At 39.4% G+C, this 22,032-nt stretch overlaps 1 protein-coding gene across 5 annotated transcripts in view; it reads left to right on the forward strand.

The window, feature by feature from the left end:
* Window positions 1–22,032, forward strand: part of DSCAM (DS cell adhesion molecule) — a 509,926-nt gene that overhangs the window by 332,555 nt on the left and 155,339 nt on the right. For all 5 annotated transcript variants that reach the window (XM_075431726.1, XM_075431754.1, XM_075431749.1 and 2 more), the window contains exons 9-10: window positions 9,213–9,491; window positions 18,711–18,830. In XM_075431726.1, coding sequence (XP_075287841.1) covers window positions 9,213–9,491; window positions 18,711–18,830 — 399 coding nt within the window. The remainder of the gene's footprint in view (window positions 1–9,212; window positions 9,492–18,710; window positions 18,831–22,032) is intronic.

Below are 22,032 nucleotides of genomic sequence, written 5' to 3' on the forward strand. Positions count from 1 at the left end.
CTAGCAGTCCCCTAAGTTGGCTGCTGGGAGCTGAGTGGATAAGCTGGCAGGAAAATACACAGGTTTCTGCTTGGCAGACATAACTCTGTGGGAACCATGCCTGAGTCCTAACAGAGCTTTTTGGAAATCAAGCCGTCTTGCCATGATTTTTTATATTTAGCCAAATGAATTGGCCAGTTCTGAGTTCTGACAAAAAGCCATGAAAACTGCCCACCCTGTAATGCATACCTAACCAGGGGGGAGACTATGACTGTACTTACACACTTCATTTCTGGTGTTTTATACCTGTCAACCACTTTCTTCTGCAACTGTAGTAATACCCTTTCAACATGTTTTGCTTTGGCCTATGTTAAATGCAATTTTCTTTTTAGCTTTTTTATAAAGTAAACTAAACCCCCTTTCCTCTTCCTCCTGAAAAGTGGAAGCAGTAGTTACTGACATCCTCAGAAGTAATCATCGGGATTGGCCTTGCTAAGGATACTGCATAAGTTCTTGCCAATAAAAATTGCCAAGAAGAATTATTCTTAGCAGCACTGGTTTCTTACCCTGTATTTGGCCCAACTCTAGTGGTTTACCAGTGGGGTTCACATACATCTGCTGATAGCACAGGACTATTGAAGTCAGACATCCTAAGGAGAAGAAAATTCTGTAGAAGATGCAGGGTTTCGTGTTCATTCCCCATAAGTACAACCTGTCCTCCTCAATCTTCTCCAGATTGTCCTTGACCAAGTCCTGGCTCTTCTGCTCTGGGTTCCAAAACCAGTCGGTTCTCCATGTCTTTCCCAATTCAGCCCTCATTTCCTCGGCACCTTCTTCTTGTGACTCAAAAGTAGCCTTCTCCTTCAGAGCTCCCAACCTTTCTCCCGGCTTCCAATTACAGACCAGTCTTCCTGCCAGTCTTCATTTTCTCCATATCCTCTGAGTTTCAGTCTGTCTCCCCTTCATGTGGGTCTTCGTTCACTGTCAGTGCTGTACCTCACCCCATTGTTTCCTTGTCCCAGTCTCCCAAACCCAGCCAGTTTCACAGCTCCACTTTGCCAACTCACATCACCTCTGCAATCCCACTCCAAGCCTGCTCCCATCCTTCTGACTTCTCCCCACTGCCCCTAAATTCATTTCTATAATTCTCTTTTATTATCCTGGACACCACTTTTAGCTTTTGCTCCATCACTTGCTGCTGCTATCTGTAGGCCTAGCAATGTAGGCTGGTTCCTCACTCTGGCCCCTTGACCCCCACATCTCCTTTCTTGCTCTATGCATTGAAATCACTTTTTTCACACTTCCTGGGCTCAACACAGGCAGCTGTATGAACACTAGAGACACAAATCTGTCTGCTTTCATTTCTGACGTCTCATCAGACTGCACCTGCCCCGTGTGGCTGGAACTGACTCAACCACTGAAGGTAGTGCTAGGATGTGTTCAGTGCTGCTCGAATCCTGGGAGCTCTTAGCTGTCAGTCAATGGAAAATGTCTTCTCAGAATGTGACAACTGTGGGGGTTTTGTGTATTTATTTACTTGGTTTTACTTAGACTGCAAAATTTGGGCACCCTTGTGATGACTTATCTTAGGGACAGCAAGAACATCTGATACTAGTGCCATCACCTGCTGAACTTGAAATCCATACTGCTAACCACAGGGCAGGTGGGACTTCCCAGATTCTCACAATGCCTTTTTTTTTTTTGCTCTTACGGTAGGATCAACATCCACTACATACCTATTTTTCCACCCTCCTGCCTTATTCTTCGAAATGGCCAAAGAGTTATAGCTGAAACTTTCCGGCTGAAATGACTCAGCCCGAGGCAGACACCTGGTCTGGAAAAATACTATTGAAACAAAAGTCAAACTGCAAGCAAACAAAAATATATAATGAGTCTTATAATGAGAAGTGTTGGCAAACAAAGAGCTTATATTACCCACCCATCTGTAAGTTTCATAGTTCAGTTGAAAAACAATCCTTCAAGTGGCAAGATGGTACAATAATAATAGTAGCATCTCTAGTATAGCATTTGAGTAGATCTCAAAGCATTTTAAAACCAGGAATGAGTCATTACCTCCATTTTTTTATTATGTAATTTGTAGTAATAATTTTCTCAGCTACAGTAAAAGCCATCCTTAGTAAGTGACGATTTTCTTTTCATCAGTCTCATGGGACACACTTCTCATGTAAACAGCCTGCTGCTACTCACACTTCTCTGACAGAAATTAATTGAAAAAGATTCTGAGAGGGAAGGGTGCAGCATCATTAAAATAAAAAGTGCGATGTTCAAGAGGACTATTTCTGATCTTGTAGAGCTTACGTATCTCATTGATTTAGAGTGCTTCTCATCTCTTTATACCAAAGTGATAGCACTTCACCTGTTGTGAACCATGTAAAAGATTTGTACCAGCCTGTATCTTTTTTGGAAACAAGTAAACCAAACAGGGCCTATATCTAAATAACTTTGTGTTGCAACTGTTCAAATGGATTCTCCTCATCTTCCTGGGAAATATCCAGCTTTTTCTAATACATAAAATGTTATTTGTGGATTTGCATTGCAGATCAGTTTCAGGAGAGCTGGTTTAGACAGTGGAAAATATGCAGGCAGAAAAGCGAAAAAACATCATAGGAAATCCTTCAAAGGTTCCTGGGACCATGGTGCATGCTGTCATCAAACAATCTGCTGATCTGTTTATGCTTCAGTCTGTGTCATGAATTATGGCAAGGGTGAATTCAGTTTCATGCATGTATCTAAGAAGTAACTTCTTATCTGTCCTACTGACTGAACCTTGCCAATAATTTGAGTCAGAAAAAAACTTCTGGCCTTGATGTCCTTCAGCTACTTCACTCATTATATCACTTTCTGCCTTTCTTTCACTCTCCCATGCAATATCTTTCTGAATCCCTCCGAGCTCGTTGCAACTTCTTTAGGAAGAAATATTCAGATCTCTCAAAAGTGACTAGAGTTGTCATATGCAGGAATTGCGCGAGGGCCATGTGGTGAGAATGGATGAGAATGTCCAGTGCTGTAAAAGATCCTGCAAAAATCCACAGAACAGTCATTCTCAGGTCTCATAATGGGCATGGTGACTTGTTACAGGGAGCAAGCAGTGGCAGCAGTCTGATTTAAGGGAACATGCACTTTGCTAGCGATATATTCCATGTGAGAAACCCAGCATCTAACCTGCAGAAGTATCTGAAGAAAAGACTAAAAGAGTCTGGTATTCAATTTTTTGCCATTCACCATACAACAACTCAGGGTTAGCCTTGCATTAAAATAGATGACATACATACCTTAAAAGCTCACAAGTGTCATGTGGATGTTGCAGTTAAGTGTCTTACTTTGTAGCAGTACACTTCTAATATATTGTACTCCTATTGACTTCACCTCCGATGCTGCAGAAAATTTATGTTAAAGTTGTTTCATTACTATCCTAGTCTTCATGATGACAAATTAGTATGTACAAATATAAAACTTTTCACTTAAATCTAAAAGAAAACTCACTGGTTCTGTGCACAGTCTTACATCTTTCAAACACTATTTAAGTTGGTGTATGGAAGTGTTTATTTACAAATCATGCAAATAATATGAAATGAGCCTTAATACTCGAGTAAGAGCCTCAGGTAAGGAGTTGAAGAGTATCTGTATATTATGCTTGAGTTTATCAAATGCTAGCCCTCTTCTCTCTCTTATAATGCAGCTTTATTTACTTTGCTTTTGGAAGCAGGCATGTCCTTGTTGTTTTTTGTATATATTTTGTCAATTATCTTTAAAATTCTTATATAGTCATTAAAATTGCTCTTAAACTTTTAAGCACTTTACTGCATCAAGTTAGTGTGAGCTATTCATGTGTGTGTAAGTCCATATAATAAACACATATAGAAAGCAAGACTGTGCATGCACATGATAGTGCAGGTCTGGAGCACGCTGACCTAATTTCAAATCAATATGTATAATACAAAGAATGCAAAATAAAGTCAACCCTGTGGAAACAGAAGGGTGATATAAAATCAGCTGCTTGTGTACAGTCCTAGGATAAAGGTGAAAGAGAAGCTAGTGTGAAACCAGCCAAGCTACTCACAGGAATGTTTTTCAGAGCCAGAGATCATTCTGTTAAAGTCCTCTATCATCTAAATCTGAAACTTTTGGCTCTAGTGGTTTAGCTAGTCTCAATTTTTCACAGTGTTACCTAAGGACAAAGATCATTTTTGATCATAGACCGGGTAAACAAGGGCAATAGCTCTGGACCAGATTCCAAAAGCATAGTGAAAAGAACTGGCAGGTGCTTCTGGATACATAGCCTACAAGGGAGGCTTTTTATCAGGTGGCACTTTAACAAAGAAGGTAACTGCTTGTTGTGTTAATATACTCCTACAGCTGCTATCTTATCTTCAAATCAAGAAGGTTTTCTCTTTTAAAAAATATATTACAAATGCATCCCCTTGGGCAGGGAATGGAGCTTCCCACCATGCTAGGTTTACAGGGTGCTTCACCTGATAAGGGCATGCACTTTTCTCCTCACAATGGAGGCTGAAGGGGGATGGTTCGGTAGATGGATGAGACATGACATAAAAGCACTCTTCGTTTCTACACAACACTTTACATCCTTTCTTATTTTGGAGGAGCTCCCAGAACAGCATCAGGAAGCCTGTTGAGCTACCAGTGTTGCATTGCAGGCAAGCAGGGTCGGGACTAAGGCGAAGGGTGAAGTCCCTCTCGTAGGCTCCCTTGGGACAGGTGCACCACAGCATTTGCTCTGCCATGCTCCTAGACGGTTTCGGATAAAATACCACAGCTTGTTGTGGTAAGATTTTGAAGACGTCTGATTGGGAACTAGTGAACCTACAAACAGAGGGAAATCTTATGCAGCAGTAGAGGCATTACAGGGATTAATTTGGTTCTTTTTTTCAGTGCATAAACATAGAAAGGCCCAAAGAATATAATGATACTCCCTCTTCTCAAGACAGGATGCATTAGCATACAAGGAGGGAACAGGGTGCCAGGCGAGGCTCAATAAATGCCATTAACAGATAATTCGACAAATGACATGCCCTACTGATAGGCTCAATATAGATAAGAAAGCAGCAGAAAAATCCAGTGCTTCAGCAACTGTGTGTAATTGCTCAGACCACCACCGAGCAGGGATAGGGTTGTTTAGAAGAAATATTTGACGGCTGAGAAAACTCACAAATGACTAGGCCGTTGTTAGGGTTTGTGCATAGACAAAACAGTTTCAGCTTTTTCATTGCCAGTGTGTGAAATCTAGGGTCACACAGCTGCCTTAAGAGGCTGTGTACTTTGGTGGTTATTGCTTTGCATCAGCCAATGAACCAGTGTTTGAGTATTCATTGCCAAAAGTATTTTATATTGTGGGAACAGCTCCTGCTGTAGTGTTATTGCAAGAAAATCCATTAAGGAACTGTTTATAACGATAAAGCAGAGAATGACTTTCATTTTACTATGGAGACCCACAGGAGAGAACACCATGTTCACAACACTGCTGCAGGAGACAGGCTATCTGCAGAGTACTCTGTTTTAGTGAATCATCTCAGCAGTTTCTTCCAGCATAACTCCCGTGGAACAAAGGACAAGAAATTAAGGATGTTCTGCTAATGGAGATCAGCGTGGAAGCCCTCCTTGCCCTCCTTTACAATAATCTCCCAGAGGTACAGAAGACCTTGCTAGGGCACAAAAACATAATTTAAATCTTCCTGCATTAGCATGAATGAGGTTGGCCCATGCTCCTCTTCTTAAACAGACACTTAATTCAAGCACTCATCAATAAAGCATGCCCAAGACATTGTGCTTCATTGTATGAAGCAGAGATTTTCACTCTTTCGCCCGTTGCAGGTAGAGGAAGAAACATCCCTTCCATGCACACAAGGACACATATACATACAGCCTCCTCTCTATATAGTTAACATGTAGCATCTTATACATAAAATAGCATAATGTAACAAAAAAGTCAAATACAAGCTCTGAAGTGTGGTCACGCTAAAGCTACGTATAGGGAAGGAAAATACTTCAGCACACCTTGAAGTATTTCAAACATATCTGCCCTACTGTAACTTTTCTCTCTCAGAGTCAAAATAGTATACATTCCTCTTATTTTTTCTGTGCTGTTTGGCAATGACATGGCTTTAGTTTACAAAAAACAAAAAATAACCCACATGCTGGTTAATCAAGCTTGATATTTTCTTCTGTCAAGTACATATGTCAACTTTTACTGCCGCGATAGGTAGGTAGATAGATGTAGTAGCTTTTGTATTTCAGGAATTATTTGCCTGACTTCAGGTATGCTTTATTCTATGTTTTTAATAAGTGATTTTTTTGGTGATTGTTTCCTTCTTCAAACTAGCAGGAAGAAAATGTATCTGCTATGTTAGGTCACCAGGAACTGCTTTTATCAGCTGAAAATGGTAAATACTATAGCTGAAAAACTTTCTTCAATACTTCAATGTTATTGCTAGACTATTTACTTTTTTTAAATACTGATTTTAAATTACACACTGGTTTATAAAATAAACTCCTTGTCAGGACTGCAAGCTGCTGCAGGTTGAATATACATCATATTTTATGAAGCAGAAATAAACTTTGGTTTCCTCTGTATCTTAAAAACTTGAGTAGAGGGAAAATGTGCTGTCTATAAATATTTTAGCCAATTTCTGAAATGCTCTGCAGGCTGCTGCTTAAATTTTAGAGTTGGTAAATGCAGCCTTGCAAATCAATATTTTCTGAAAAATGCTTCAATGTGACCTAGTGATCCTGCTCCCTGTTTCCTTCATCAGGGAGACAGAGAGTGAAGATGCACATAATAATTCTTGAGCAATATGTTGTCTGACTTTTGATATCATTTTGTCCGTGAAAGATTGGTTCAAATTTATTGCACACTCAGCAGAAAATACAGAAGCAATTTGCCACCCTGTTGTGAATTTTAGCATAACTTTCAGTAATGGCACCTGAGACTAAGAGGGATTTAGGCAGAAATGTGCTAGCCAGCACAGCAAGGGGGGCACTTGGCATTGAGCAGATATTTGCACTCCTCAAGGGGAAAGGTTGTGTCAAAACCTTTTAATAGTCTCATTCTAAAAATTTCTCATTCCCACTCATAGTATAAAATACTTGTCAATAAATGCTAAGAGAAATTTGGCCTTTTTCTGCTGAAGTACAAAGAATCTGAAATATCTCATTTGAATGCATTAGCTGCGCTGAGGTAATTAGAAGAGGCAGGCAGACATTTTCCCTCACTTTGTGACACTAGGTCCCCAAGTGAAAAAGCAGTTAATTTCCAGCACTCAAAGTTCAAATAAACACAGTAATTTATACTGAGGGTTTTTTTCTCTATGCCTGATCTACCAGATTTTCAAAACACAACAGGACAAGTTTTAGGGATTTGAGAGATGGCAGTCAGGAAAAAGCATTACAGAGTGTGAGCAAAATTGATTGCAGCAGCACTTCTCACAACCACAGACAGGGAGTCACTCTCGGCAGGAATCAGGGAAAGTCTGTAAGCATGAGTTGCGGTACCCTATGCCTGATGTTACCTCTCTGTGGCAGCTGTGCGCAGTCGTAACTTCTCACCAAATGGCATCACAGCTGTGCTGGAAACAGTGGAGTTAATACCCGATTCGTGTCAACCTCTTGCACTATGATGTACATGTACACAAGCATTTGAAAACACCTTTGAACAACTCCTTAGCCCTTTGGGGGCTTTGGTATCGCCTCCTTAGTGATAAACTTTCTTACTCCTGACGGAGGAGCAGCTAACATATGCAGTGATCAAAAGAAATGTATTGAGCTAACATAGTAACAATCACAAATGCCCCTCCCTGCATCACAGAAATAGGACACTGGCAGAGAAGTAAAAATGCTGCTGGGGAAGTCAAAGGGCTAGCATACGTTGCAAACACTTTGAAGAGTTTCTCTGCTTGTTTCCTGCTTTGGTTCTGAGAAGAGCTGAGCCTTAGATTTGCTAAAGGGAGAAAGGACAAAAGGAATACAATTAGATAAAGCCACCAACTCCATTTTCTTCTAAGCTAGCTAATATTTAGCAGTATAAATGTTCTGCTGTGGGTATACTTCAGTCTTTCCTGTTAAAGATGTTCAAATGTAATACAGAGTATATATAAGTAGTATCTCAGGCAGGAATAGGAAAATGCACTCCTGTATCTAAGGTGCATAACCTCCAGGAACCTTCTCTTTTCAAAAATGAGTATCTGAGTACTGCTTGCAAAGGTGGTTTTATAGTCTTTTCAGGAGTGATTGATAGAAATCTATCCTAGATCAATAGCCTGGCTGTTAAAGTTTTCCCCTGAGAATGGGAAAGTATTTCTGTTCCTTCGTCTGGGTAAGTATTTGAGTATCAGTTATCAAATTGTTAGTAAATGTTCCAAAAGCAACCCAGAGAAAATGAGGCACCCCCATTAATTCTTGCTTGGTTTATTGAATCTAACCCACTGTTTCCTTTGTTTTTATTAAAAGTACCTGAAAACAATATGTTTTTTAAGAAGTGGAATTCTTCCCTATGATAGAAAAGCATTTCTTTCATGTTTTTTCATTCAGCCACAGAATAATAAGTAAAAAAAAAAAAAAAAAAAAGAAGAAAAGATTTGTCAAGCAAAATCTATTTAGCAGGAATTAAATGCCAGCTTGACTGTTTATTTAACTTAATTTGCTGTACCACAAGTACTGCGTATGCCTTTCACTGCAGATGTCTCCCTAATCTTATTGAGAATTGTGACTTGAAACGCTAAGAAATAAGTGCCAGGAGCAGCTAGAGAAGCTTACGCTCCCTTTCATCACATCCCACAAGCAAAGCCGGAGCCTCTTGCAGGTTCATTACATGACCCGAAGCAAGGCCCTTGCACCAGACATTGAAAGCTGCTGAGCTCTTCCTGGACTGTCCAGGCAGTGTCGCTGCTGAAAGATCTGGAGAGTCACAAGCTGGCAATGTGATTTCTTCAGGCGGTGCTCAAGACTCTTGCAGGAATCTGCCAGTGGTATCTGGTGTCTCTAGAAGCCAGGGATTCCACTGCTTGTGATCTCTGCTTATGCACTGAGCAGTCAAGAAAAAAAAGATATTTGCGAAAGACGTGATTTTTTTAGCTAAACAATGCTCTATGGCTGTCGAAAGTCTTGATTTTACATATTCAGCACTGCACATCTGTTCCTTTATGTTATTTTCAGAAAAGAGACCATAACTGCAATAGCTCCTCTTTCCTCTTCTGTTTCAGTTCCGCCTTTTATTCAGCCTTTTGAGTTCCCCCGGTTCTCCATCGGGCAGAGAGTCTTCATTCCCTGTGTGGTGGTCTCTGGGGATTTGCCCATCACAATCACCTGGCAGAAGGACGGCAGGCCGATCCCAGCCAGCCTCGGGGTGACAATTGACAACATCGACTTCACCAGCTCCTTAAGGATTTCTAATCTTTCACTGATGCACAATGGGAATTATACCTGTATAGCTAGAAATGATGCAGCAGCTGTGGAGCACCAAAGCCAATTAATTGTGAGAGGTAAGTAGATATAATTAGTTTGAAGGGCACCAATTAAGCAGAATTCATCAGTATTTTATAATGACATCTGTTTGATGGGAAGTATAAAAAAGAGGAAAACATGGTAATCCCTCTCTCTATCCCCATTTTTTATTTAGATCTCTCTCTCAGATAAAGTTATGTCAGTAAAAAAACAAAGCATTGATGTTGACTTCATGGGGAAAAGACTCTCCCCCCTTGCCATCACTACATTTTGTATTCCCTTCTATAAGTTTACCAAGATAAATCTTAAAACCCCTCAGGGGCTTTTTCCGTATTTCCCAGGCTTGTATTCCCCTCAAAAACTCTTTGGAAGCAAAATCTTCTGAACAGCTCTTCCTTTCAAGTCAAATCTTCCCACTGTCCCAAGACTATCCCTAATCGATTATTCTCTAGTTTTCCACTTATAGAAGGTTTATGCTCATGATTTTTTATGCTGGTGTTCCCAAAACTCAGTGGCAAATAAGTCCATTGCTTTTTCACTAGTTTTGATACAAATATTACTTTAATGATTTTTTTTTAATTTCAGTGCTTTTAATCTTGCTTAAGTGTTGTTCAGCACAGATGTCTATTACTTTCCCAATGCATCTAGCAATTCATAAATGAAATAGTCTAATTAACTACATGTGTTTAATTATTCTTTTTCCTAAACTGTTCTGTTAGCTTTTAACCCTGTTCATCATTGTAAAAATAAGAGATTTTCCTCACCTTCTGTTTTGCTGGAGAAGGGAAATTTGACAACTTCCCATCACGACAGACAGTTGACTGGCTACATCTGCCCTATGCAGAAATGCTATGCCTAAGAACAGCAGAGATCATACCTGATTTGCAGTTATACTCAGTGCTTGAAGTGACGGGAACAACTCACTGTAGCAGCTCTGTACAGGTGCTTATAGGCATTTGACCAAAGCTGGGATGCTAGGACAATCTGGATTTTACCACTGAAAATTGGCTCTCTGTAAACACTGTCTATCCTTTTTTCAGCACCAAGACCCACGAGGCTGTAACAGCTCAAGTGAGCCCATGTGTAGGGATTTCTGCTCTGTGTCCCACAGACCAGGGCCAGTCCTGCCTTCCCCTAAATCCTCACTGCCTTGCCTGAACTGCAGTTTCCCTGCCTCCTGCTGCCGGTGGGCAATTCCTCTTCTGGCCAGCCCCTCGCTGGCCTGACCTCTGTTCTCTGGACACATCTGCCTCTTACTGCCTTTTTTGACACTAATTAGTTTTCCCTGCTTTTCCGGGGGAAGAGTTCTGAGGGGCCTGCTCTTGCACCCCTCTCACGCTGCTGACGCCCACACCTCCCTTTTCCCGTTGTGTGCTGCTGCTCTGATGGCACCTCCTGATGAGGGCTCTGCCCCGGTGGTGGGGTGACAACTGTTGGGTGCAAGTACCTGAAGGGTGTCCTTATAAACCCATGGGCATGATAGAGTGTAGCTTCTCACTCTGTTTTACCCAGAGGCTTGGAGAACCCTTTTGGAGTTCTAGTCCTGCAACTTTTTAGGAGGTTATGAGGGCTGCTTGACGTTTTCCCCTCTTTCTCGTCTTTCTGCCCAGCTCATGCTCTGCAGCAGCCTCCTTTAAACGTCTCTCCTCTCTTCTCTCTCTCTGTCAATTTAAATGGTAATGTCTTAATCGGTTTTGTGTATGCATCTGGGGTAATAGTTCTCACTTAGAGGAAAAGGGGAAAATACGATATGTTCTTTGACTTGAATTTGCTGTCAAAACCCTGGACTGACCTCTTTCCTTCATATTGAACTGCTTCAGCCATGTCATTCCACATAGGTCAGAAGCCATCAGAGGGTTACTGTTGGTCACTACTCATCTGTGTCCAACCTGACCTTTACACACTTAAGTAAAGACTTGCTTTCCTGTTGTTTCTTGTCCAAGCTTTCTGATCCCTCCTCATCCTTTTGTTCATAGATGCCATATAACTGAAATGTATTTTTCTAAATGAACGAAGTGTTTTTTCTCCAAAAGCAAAGAAGTGGTGCTTTAACTCCTCTTGTTTCTAATCCACATTGTATGATGGTTTCTCAGCAGTGTGCTTTAAACTTAAATGTTGACTTTCCTAGATGTCAGGACAAGTATTCTAGGAATATCATATTTATGGGAAGTTTGTGTATTTTGATATGATAGTAGACAGTGAATGGGAGAGGAAAGTAAAGGGAAATACGACTGTTCCCCACAAAGTTCCTTTTTTCTTATCTTTACTGTCCTTTTATTTGTTTAAAAAGTAAACTTAAAAATTATGAACGTTATCATCTTTCAAAAATAAGTGGCAGACCATATCATGTTACAGTACCTGTGTAGACTTAGAAGTAAACTTTAAATCCAGTCCATTCATAAGATAAACGAAGAAACACAGGCCAATGGTTTCTTGCTGCATTTGAACTACTAGTGAGTACACAAACTTCTGCAGAACCCATACAGCCACATAAATTATTTGGCTTTACAACTTGAGATATTTTTCCTCACTATTTTCTATGTCAGATCACAAATATCTGCTATTTTTTAGCATTCATATTTTTCTGCTACATTTTAAGTGTGTTAAATAGATTTCCTACATATAGGAAAAAATATAATTATTATTTTTCGTATCTAAGCTGCACTGCCGTTTTGCCAGGAGTATTAAATGGCAAAAGAAAAACAAGCACTGGTCTCTTAAAAACTGTGGGCACCTTATGGTAGATCTTTACTGCTGTTCCTGTTATCCTGTGCTCTATACAAACAATCAAGTGGTGATAAGGACCCCTAAAAATACCCGGCCAACAAGGCTGGATTTTCCTTGCCTTAAATATCAGAGGAAGCTGAGAGGCTCTCACAGAGTTTCCTTGCAGAGCATAACATAGGAGATGGAAGGTGCCTGCTGAGAGAAAGAGAGAGGATAAAGCTTTTGAGCAGCTATGCAACCCTGGGTGAGAAGACCTTAGGGCAGTCTCAGTTCTCTCTGCCATGGGTTTCTTGGCAAGAACCTGGGAATGAGACAAAGCCACACACTCCAGATGTAGATCTGTCAGTAAATCTCTCCACAACATCCTGGCCAACTTCAGACAAATCGGAAGAGGGAAAATGCCTCCAGTGGAGCTGAAAGCCTAAAAGCTTAACGAAAAGAGGTGATTGATTAGAAACACCTCTAGTGAGTGTAATAATAGACACCAGAGAAGCTACTCGGGCAACTCCTTCTACAAACACAAGAAGAGTTCCAGCTGGAGTCTGTACTCAGACTTGAGATACAAATTCATAGAAAAGCAGAACTGATTATTCCTAATGATTATGGAATATGTTTCAAAAGCTCATTAATTAGCCACCGGGAGAAGCCTACCATCTTCACTGCATGTAGGGACTGCAGGTAGGCAGCCCAGGTGAGTGAAATTAGGGCTTTCTGTCTCAAAATCTTGTGCTTCACCAGATCCTGGCCTGTAGTTTTTCTGGAAATGGATCAAAAACTTGCAAGCTAGAAGGGTTTCTCAAAAAACTCATAAATCATTACTATTTTGATCAGTTTATTTCTTGTCGCATTTTTGGTTTGCTAGGCATGCTATTAAGAAAAAGGAAAGAATAGAATCCCCTCATGAAAGCCATCCATAGAAATTAGGAAAATGTCTTCTCTGTCAACTACTTATATCATCATGTGGAATTAATTAAGATTTTAGTCATTAGGGCTGTCTTCTACAGAGTGATTAAATATCACACTTTATCATGTGTTATTCATTTCTGCATGATTTCCTAAAATTGGAATGAAGTAATTATGAAATAAAAAGAAGTGAAAAAGATTTTAATTGGTAATCAAAAAGGAAAAGCTTGCAAATGTGTTATAAGTGCAAAATCTTTCAGATACTGCCAGAAAAGAAAATTTAAACATAGCAGTGGATGCATAAATCATGATTTTAAAACTCCTGTTAGTGAACATAAGTTAAAATTGAGATAAGATCTTTAAATACCTAATAAGCCCCTTTAATGCATTTAACGCATGAAGTGTAAGTGTGTTTTCATTTTGTGCTTGACAGGAGTGTCTAAGAACATTGGCTAGTTAGGCACCCGGTGAGGAGTCCCTGAGCCTTGAATCTTCCAGATAGGAAGTGAGTGTCCGTCTGCTTTCTGGTATTTGGTGGTGGTGCTGGTGTGCTGCAGCGAATCAGGTTTATGATAGACAAGCAGGGGAAAAGACTACTGGTCATAGCTGGTGTCAAAACTAATTTACTTTCTTTGCTGATGTTTACACTGCAGATTTGAAGATTATTCTTGAATAATTCACTTCCTATTTAATGTTCTCTTTAGACAAACCTGATCAACACAAACTGCTAGGCACTGTCTCATTTTGCAAAAGTACATCTTTTTTCTTGAACTGCATAGCAAATGTGTTCACTAAACCAGTTAAATTGACCCATTAGATCCAAAGACCAAATTTAATAACTGTTCATCATTGCGAAAGTAGTGTTTAATGATCTAATTCATTAATACATCAGTGGTTGCTTTGGCTGATTCAATTTCTTCCATCATTTTGACAGTATGATCTAAATGTAAAGTACAAATATTCCATGTAAAAATGAAACATTGTATTCCCGGCCAATGTCATAGATTATTTCTTAACTCCCTGCAGTTTTCCACCACAGGAGTTCGTATTAGGAGCCTTCAGAATTGCTCTCCAGTATGATGTACGAATGGCTGTGCTTGGGAGACAGAAGCACTTGCATAGGTTTGAAGCCCAGGAAGGTGTGTGTGAGTTTGTCTTTGGGTCCCTGGCATAAAGCAAAGTCAGAAAGGATTCTTGGATTTACATAAAGCAAAATTAAATCAGGGAATGTCAGCACGCCTGATTTTTGTTTGATTTTTGTTTGTTGCTTGTAAAGTCCATCATTGCGAGCAGTGATGACACTGGGGAGCGGCGTGTTCTTAGGGTACCAACTCATATTTTACCATCTTATCAGGATTATTTCACACAAGGAGATAACAACAGTATTATCCTTCCCTTAAAATGGCACTATGACATTCATGTTATCTTCACCATCCTATTCTGATTGCTCTCATCCTTTTTTTTCCCTTTGTGAGAGCCTGAGACTGCTAGTTGTAATATTGACTTAAACCACCTTTTTTAGGTCCTTTGAGTTCAGCCATTAAATAGCTTGCATCTGCCAACTTATTGCTCTTACACTAAACAATTCAACAGTTCATTTCTCGTCACGGATCCATGGGCTGCATTAAATGAAAGAGCCTAACAGAAACTCAGTATTAAAGCGATTATAAATGCCCTCCTTTATGGGTTCAAGGGACTGTGCTGCTGAAAGAAGGGTGATAATAAAAGTAGAACTGTTCAGTCATATTTGTGAGCTATTTCAGAGTGTTTCACTTCTAACGGGTCAGAGGAGGCCCACATCTTTACAAGTAGAAAGAGAGAAGGAGAACTAACTGCTTTCTTTTCTCCATTAACTCTATTTAAGCATGTCAGACAAATGAAGTTGGTTAAGTTCTTGCAAAGCAAACTTTCTTTAAGGGCTAATGAAATCCGGAAAGATAACAAAAAAGTGAATATAGTTTTATAATCTAAAGCTAGGCATCAAAATCTAGATCAAGTAATTCACTGTATTTGCTTCCAAAATATGGTAGCACATAGCACTGAACAAGTTACTCATTTGAAAAACAATTGAGAAGCAAACTATCAATGAGGAAGAAAAATGTAAAGGTCTCCTCTGTCTACTTTTTAATCATTTCTAGAAGAAGAAAAATCCTGTGGTTTTACCTAGACAGACTGTATTCATGGCCATTCCAAACAGTAGGAAGGTCATTGAATGAATAATTTTGTTTTGCTGTATCATCTTTTCTGATTTATATTGGTAATCTTAAGACTAAGTGTCAAGGGTTTGTGTCTTCAAAACTGGAGCAGCAGTTGGCATTTTTATAAGTAGTCCTAACGGAAGGCCAGACATTCCTGAATATAGAAACGGTGTGTGTTACTGGTTGTGGGCAGAGGTTTTGCCAAGTAAGGTTGAAACATGCTTTGTTTATGGAGCAGTACAAGGAAAAGTTGTGATTGTTAATCATACACCTGGTTCTGGAGCTTATATGGCAAAATTTAATTTCCACAGTTACTGTTCTGATATTATTTTGTATTAAAAGTAACGAATAAAAATGACAATACCAAGAATATCTGAGAAAACACTTATGTTTTATATACACCCAAAATACAGTGGAATAAAAAGCCCTGTTAAAAGCTTGTCCATGTTAAAAGCACAACACATCAAAAATATCTGCATGAGTTCATTAAAGATGTGGAAGGATGCATTTCCAAAAAAATGCTCAAACAACGTTTACGCTTGGCATCCATCCGTTTAGCTCTATGTATGCCCAAAGGGATTGGACAAAAGTTTTATTTTAACAGAGAACTTAAATGCAAATAATATTTTAGAGGCTGATTGTCTTTATTCCACACTAGGCAATCTTGCTCAACTTTTCCAGAACTTTCTGCATATGCTTACCCATTTAATTATTATTTCCTGAAAAATTAGCACTTCTTACCAGTGTCATCCATAGCAAATGAAGAATATAAAAAGAGAAGGGAAATAAAACAAAGGACTTCAAAAAAATTAGTATTGTAAGAGAGATTTTAAAAGACATTATACTCTTCACCCTTTCCAGTGTTAGAGGTGGCCAGTAATTATCAGTTACTCCATTGGATCATTAGTAGTCATTCACCTTGTAAGACTGATACAGCTGAGGTATTTTGGGGTTTTGGTTTGGTTTTTTATTGGTCTACTCTCTTTATGGATAAGCAGCTTGTAATTAATTTTTAAGAAGTTGTGAATACAAATTTACTTATACTTCTCGAGGTGAAACAAGCTGATGCCACCATGCTGAGTTGTATATAATCAAACCTATTTGTGCAATTGTACTTTTCACCTGTTATGGAAAATATGTACTTGGGAGTCCTTTTGTGTTTGGTGATAAAATGAACACAGAACAGTGCGAAAAGACCTCCTGAAGCAAATGTCTTCTCTCTGTAGATAATTAGAATAAGGTGGGTGATTGCCCAGAGCTGCTGTTGCTGGGATTTCACGTTTGATGCTTACCTGTCATGAATTAACGTAACATATGATTTATGTTTGTCAGTGTGGTAGCCATTTGGAAAGCTGAATTGTTTGACAGCAGTAAATGTATCTCCTAGTACAGAGGTTTCTCTTGCCTCTATCACTGTTAGTTCCTTCCGTTTCTTCTAGCTACGTTCCAAAGAGCAGTGGAGCTTCTTTGTACATAGCTAGGCAATAAACAGCTGTGCATTGTAGCTGTAGGACTCAATGAGCAAAAGTTCCAGTTAAAGAGATCATTTGCTCTCTAGAAGTTTGTTCTCTACTTTTAAAAACCAGTTGTATCTATGAAAGAGAAAGGTGGAGAGGAGTCTGGATTACGGAGGCACAGAGAGGAAGTCTTGAGCTGCTATGAGAAGGGTTCTTTGCGCCTGGAGAGAGTACCTCTAGATACCTCCAACTTTTAGCACTCCTGTTTATACCAAGACTGGCAGCTCAGATTTCTCCTTAAGGAAAACTTGGGCCTCTCTGGTATAGTGGGAGGTGCTATTTGCATAAACTATGAGAATGTTTATACTGAAAAAACTTTTAAAGTCATATGATATATCATTGGTGCTTCTGCTGTGCTTGTGCCACACAGTTTTTCTGATGTACAAGTAGTACTGTACTGATGGCCATTAAGAGCTGTTCCAGGTCATAGGGCAAATCATCACTGTATTGATGATCCCCTTCTACGCTGCCTTAAATTTCCTCGTACTGCAGCCCTCTCCCATGCTTCCTTTCTTAATCCCGGCACTTCTGGATAGGCAGGTGGCAGGGTCTGATGGGGTTTTGGGTCAGAGCAAGGAGGGATGGTCAGCCCCTTTGTTCTGTCTCCTCCACCTTTCAGACAGAGTCATTGCTGGCTGGACTTGCAGAGCTGTGAACCCATAAGGTTGTGTGTGTAGCCCCATTGCACATACGCTGCGGTGGGGTGAGGAAAACAAGGACCTGTTAGGATTTCTCCTTTATTGCATTACATCTGAGTGCGTTGCTGTACTCGATTTGAGAGGAAAAAAGTCTGTCACAAGTTTAGTCACCTTACTACACTTTCTCTGCAGCACTGTAAGTAATGACAAAAAGAGTAATGTGGGATAAGCACACTAATAATTTACTTTTTTTCTCAGGTATTTACTTCTTCATGTTCTGAGCCAAAGAAAGGAGGTCAATGAAAATCTGTGACCTTAACTGACTTTAATACAACCGTTAAACACCCTTAATATTCACTAACTTGTGGATCTTTCAACATTCTCCACAGTTTTCTGCTTTTCTTTCAAACTTTTGTCAAATCTGCAGTTTTTATTGTGATTTTGACACTTAGTATCAGGTCTTCATGGTAAACTACAAGTCTAGCATTGTCACAAATTGTTTTCTTCACTATGTGTCTGTATTTGGAATATGTAGAGCTTTTCCTTGTGATAAGCAACTCTTATTATATCTATGTATAAATAGATATGTACTTGCCTATGTCTGGAAGAATCACTGCAGTGGTTTTATGCTGCCTTAGAAGAAGTCTAATAATACCTACACATTGATGCCCATACATGTATTCCAATAAGACTTCAAGTTTATGAAAGCAAATTCTGTTGAACCTTTCTACGGCTGTTTGGAATGAAAAGTCCTATCAGAAGTTATGATTCAAACACCCTTATTTTAACATCAAGTGATCTGATTGCTCTTAAAAGTGTTATTTTTAAGATTATTTATGCTACATGATTTAATTCTTTTTTTAAAGCTTGCTAGTTCACTGTCATAAAAAACAAACACAGAAAACTTCAGTTGTTCTTAGACATTTGTCAAACCTCTACCTTTGTTAGAAAGTATTCTTTGATCACGACAGTATGATTTATCTGTTACTCCATTTTATAACCTCTCCTGTGGAGAGATTTTTATTAACTTATTTTGGTAGCCTGTAAAGACCAGTCCTTTTGTTTTTCTTGGAAAGAAATACAGTGAGATTGTGCATATAAAGTAAATAATAATGTAAAACCACTTTTACTATGTCACTGGATCATCAATACACTGGTTTTAATTTTTGCTTTCCACTATGGCAGGTTATGCCTCCTTATTTGACTGGTCTGCCATTTTGAGCTACGAGATGAGTTGCACAAATTTTCATGGCTCTTTTTGCTTCCTCCTGCAGTGCCCCCCAGGTTTGTGGTTCAGCCCAGCGACCAGGATGGGATCTATGGAAAAGCTGTAATTCTAAACTGCTCTGCAGAGGGTTATCCTGTTCCCACTATTGTCTGGAAGTACTCAAAAGGTAGGATTCCTCTGGTGATCACTGGGAACAGATTAATTCTGGTTTAGCGAAAGCTTACTCACCTGTAAGTTGCTGGTTTAATCTTCATATGGTCAGAAGCTGGCAGGGTGCAATAATCAAAGTATCAGTCATGTTTATACTGTTCTTATCTCATTTCCCTAAGCGTGTAGTGCTGGCCATTGTCATAGACACAAGGCTGAGCTAGATGTACCTTTGGTCTGCCTTAGAGACGTCCTGGAGATGAGAATGTGTGCCTGTGTTAGCTATGGCCTCAGCGGGCGAGTGATGAAGTGGACAGCTGAGAGAAAAGAGACACTGCTTTAATTTAAACAACCTCAGAACAAGGTTCACAGGCAGCATTTGGATGATTTTTTTCCCCCTTCGAAATTCGTGATAGCACAGCCAATCATATCTTTTCAGCAAAGAAGAAAGGTCAGGTAGCATTAGCATAAGCAGTAATTCAGTATGCACTTTACATAATGCTTTAACATTTTCTTCTCATGAAACAGAGCATTAAAACTGGCCCCACTTGACCCTCAGTAACCATAGGAAATTGACTGCTTTTTAATTAAAATGTGTCGCCTGCTAGATTGCATCTTCTGGCCAATTGTCTTCTGGTAGGTTTTAACAAGAAAACAAACTCTTCAAACTCTTTATCCAATCTCAATGAATTAACTCTTACAAAGCAAAACTATGTACTGTTGAGAAGAAATCCTTATGTAATGCTCCATGTCATATTTGGTTTCCTCAGGATCTAAGTCCAAATTGTATTTGGAGAAAAAGGGTGAGGTAAGAGAAATGTTCACATTAAAGATTATTTCTTCTTTTATCGATGAATTCTGGTTAGTGGCAAGAAGGGTGCAGAGCTCCAAATTCCAATAGTCTCAATAGTATATGGGGTTTGAAAAGTGAATATAAGTCACAAAGAAGTAATCCTGTTTTGTTACGTTTGTGTGCTGAAAGAGGAGGCCAAGCCAGGCTAGCTGAGTTGTAATTAACTGTGAAGAGGTACACAGCCCATCTTAATAAAGGAGAAAGGAACAGTGGTTTGATTTTAGTGACATTCTACCATCAAATGACCGTTTTTAATGTTTTCCATTAACAGCTCTTAAATTTTTAAGTCAAAGAAAGTTTTAGTATATATGTGAGGTGGAAAAAGCCATCAAAATGCAGCTTCATATTCTGGCCATAATAAGTCTAGTTGAAAAGATCGGTATTTTTACAAAAGCCAGTATTTTTCTAATGGATGACAGTACCTAATCTAAGGTGCTGCATAGGCCTATAGGCTATATGCTACATCTTCCTGTAAATAGACACATTATATAATTGGTTTGTGAGCAACGTTTGTGCCGAATTCTGAAATAATTACTGAGATGAGGCCAACGGGAGTAAAGCAATCAGATCATAGCTCATCTGTAGGTACCACATCAGAGAAGAAAGGGCATCTATACACCTGCAGGTAAGAGTGTCACTGACTGTTTGTGTCAGTGAAAAATGGAAAAAAAGTGTTCATTTTTTGTGCCTCAGGATACATAGGTAATGGAAATGGACTTGCTGTCCCTAAACGATAATGACAGTAATCAATACAGACACCTCATAGTCATCAAGAAGCTGTCGTTTTAAGTCCTTCAGACTTAAAGAGGCGATGGGCACACACTCAGACATATGAGTGTTCCATCTGAGCATAAGGAAACACTTTTTTACTGTGAGGGTGACCGAGCACTGGCACAGGTTGCCCAGAGAGGCTGTGGAGTCTCATCCTTGGAGATATTCAAAAGCCATCTGGACATCGTCCTGGGCAACCAGCTTCTGGTGGCGCTGCTTGAGTGAAAGTGTTGAACTATATGAGCCCCTGAGGCCTCTTCCAGTCTCTACCAGTCTGTGATTCTGTGATGCATGGTCATGTAGTCCTCTTGTAGATTCATCCATGCAGTTGTGTGCGATAAGCTGCTGTCACTGCTCAGGACGGACTTTGACTGTAATGGCAGTAACTGCATATGAAGAGTAAGAAGCTTTTGCAAACTTTACAAAGCTATACAAAACTTTGCCCAGTTATAGCTATTGTCAGGAGTATCAGCCCCTTCCCTTCTGTGAACACCAAACTGTATCCGTATTTTTTCATGTGAAGAAATAGAAGAAGTGAGTGCTTGCATCTATGTACTTGGGCAATCAGTTGCAGACAGGTAGTTAGTGAAGCATAAATGTGCCTTCCAACTAAATGACAGGAAAAATGGCTTATTAAAGAAAAAAATAGACAAAGGGGGAAATGGGATATACGTGTGACTAAAATAGTTGAAAAATCAACAATGGCAACTGATTTTTGTGAAAACATTCTCCCTTTAACATTTCTAAGTTCACAGTATCAGCCACCAGACCTTCAGTGTAACTGTAAGTCCCTGAAGCAAATTCTTCTAGGACTAGAAGGATATTTAGTACGCATATCTGGTCTTTTTTAATATTTTGGATGTTGTATTCATAGATTATTATGGCTTGCTATTTTGTACTAAATGATTCCCCCTAGTATTTATTCATTGTATTTCCTCCTGGTCTGACTCAGCCAACTGCGTATAGTAGTTAATGCTGACAGTTATTAACTTTGTGTACAGAAAGTAGTGTAAGACAATTCCATTGAAGAAGACTACCTTAGGATTTCACTGAAAAATCCTGTCTCCTGCTGCCAAAGAAGGGTGTAAAACTCTTTGTTACAAGAACTATATCTTAATGTACACTTAGAGAGTCCCTAATGCCGGAGGAACCTGAACTTGTTGTGGGTCTCTGGATGATACGGCATGCTGACAGTACGGCAGTATCCAGTTCCCTATTCCCTAAATCACCCAATATGTTATTTGCAAGGAAAAGTAGGTTCTTTCTTAAAAAGAAGGTTCATACAGAAATCTTTGTCTTCCTGTCTTGTTATTGACTTATCATTTTTATATTACTGCCAAACATGGCACCTCATGCCTGATTAGTGGTCTGAGCTTTCTGTTCCTTTCTGTCTTTGTATTTTTTTTAACAGTCTGAATAAATACTGGCTATAAACATGGCAGAACAGAAATTTTATGTGTCATCAGTCAGTCAGCTGTAGGAGGAAACAAGCAACATAGTCACTGATTTGGTTTTCCATGTTACCCATAGTTTCATAAACAAGGTCCTAAAGGTCCCTTGAGTATGCCAAGTTTACTGCAACAGATGTCCCTCCTAG

This window comes from Opisthocomus hoazin, chromosome 1 (assembly GCF_030867145.1).
Source record: "Opisthocomus hoazin isolate bOpiHoa1 chromosome 1, bOpiHoa1.hap1, whole genome shotgun sequence".
NCBI lineage: Eukaryota > Metazoa > Chordata > Aves > Opisthocomiformes > Opisthocomidae > Opisthocomus > Opisthocomus hoazin.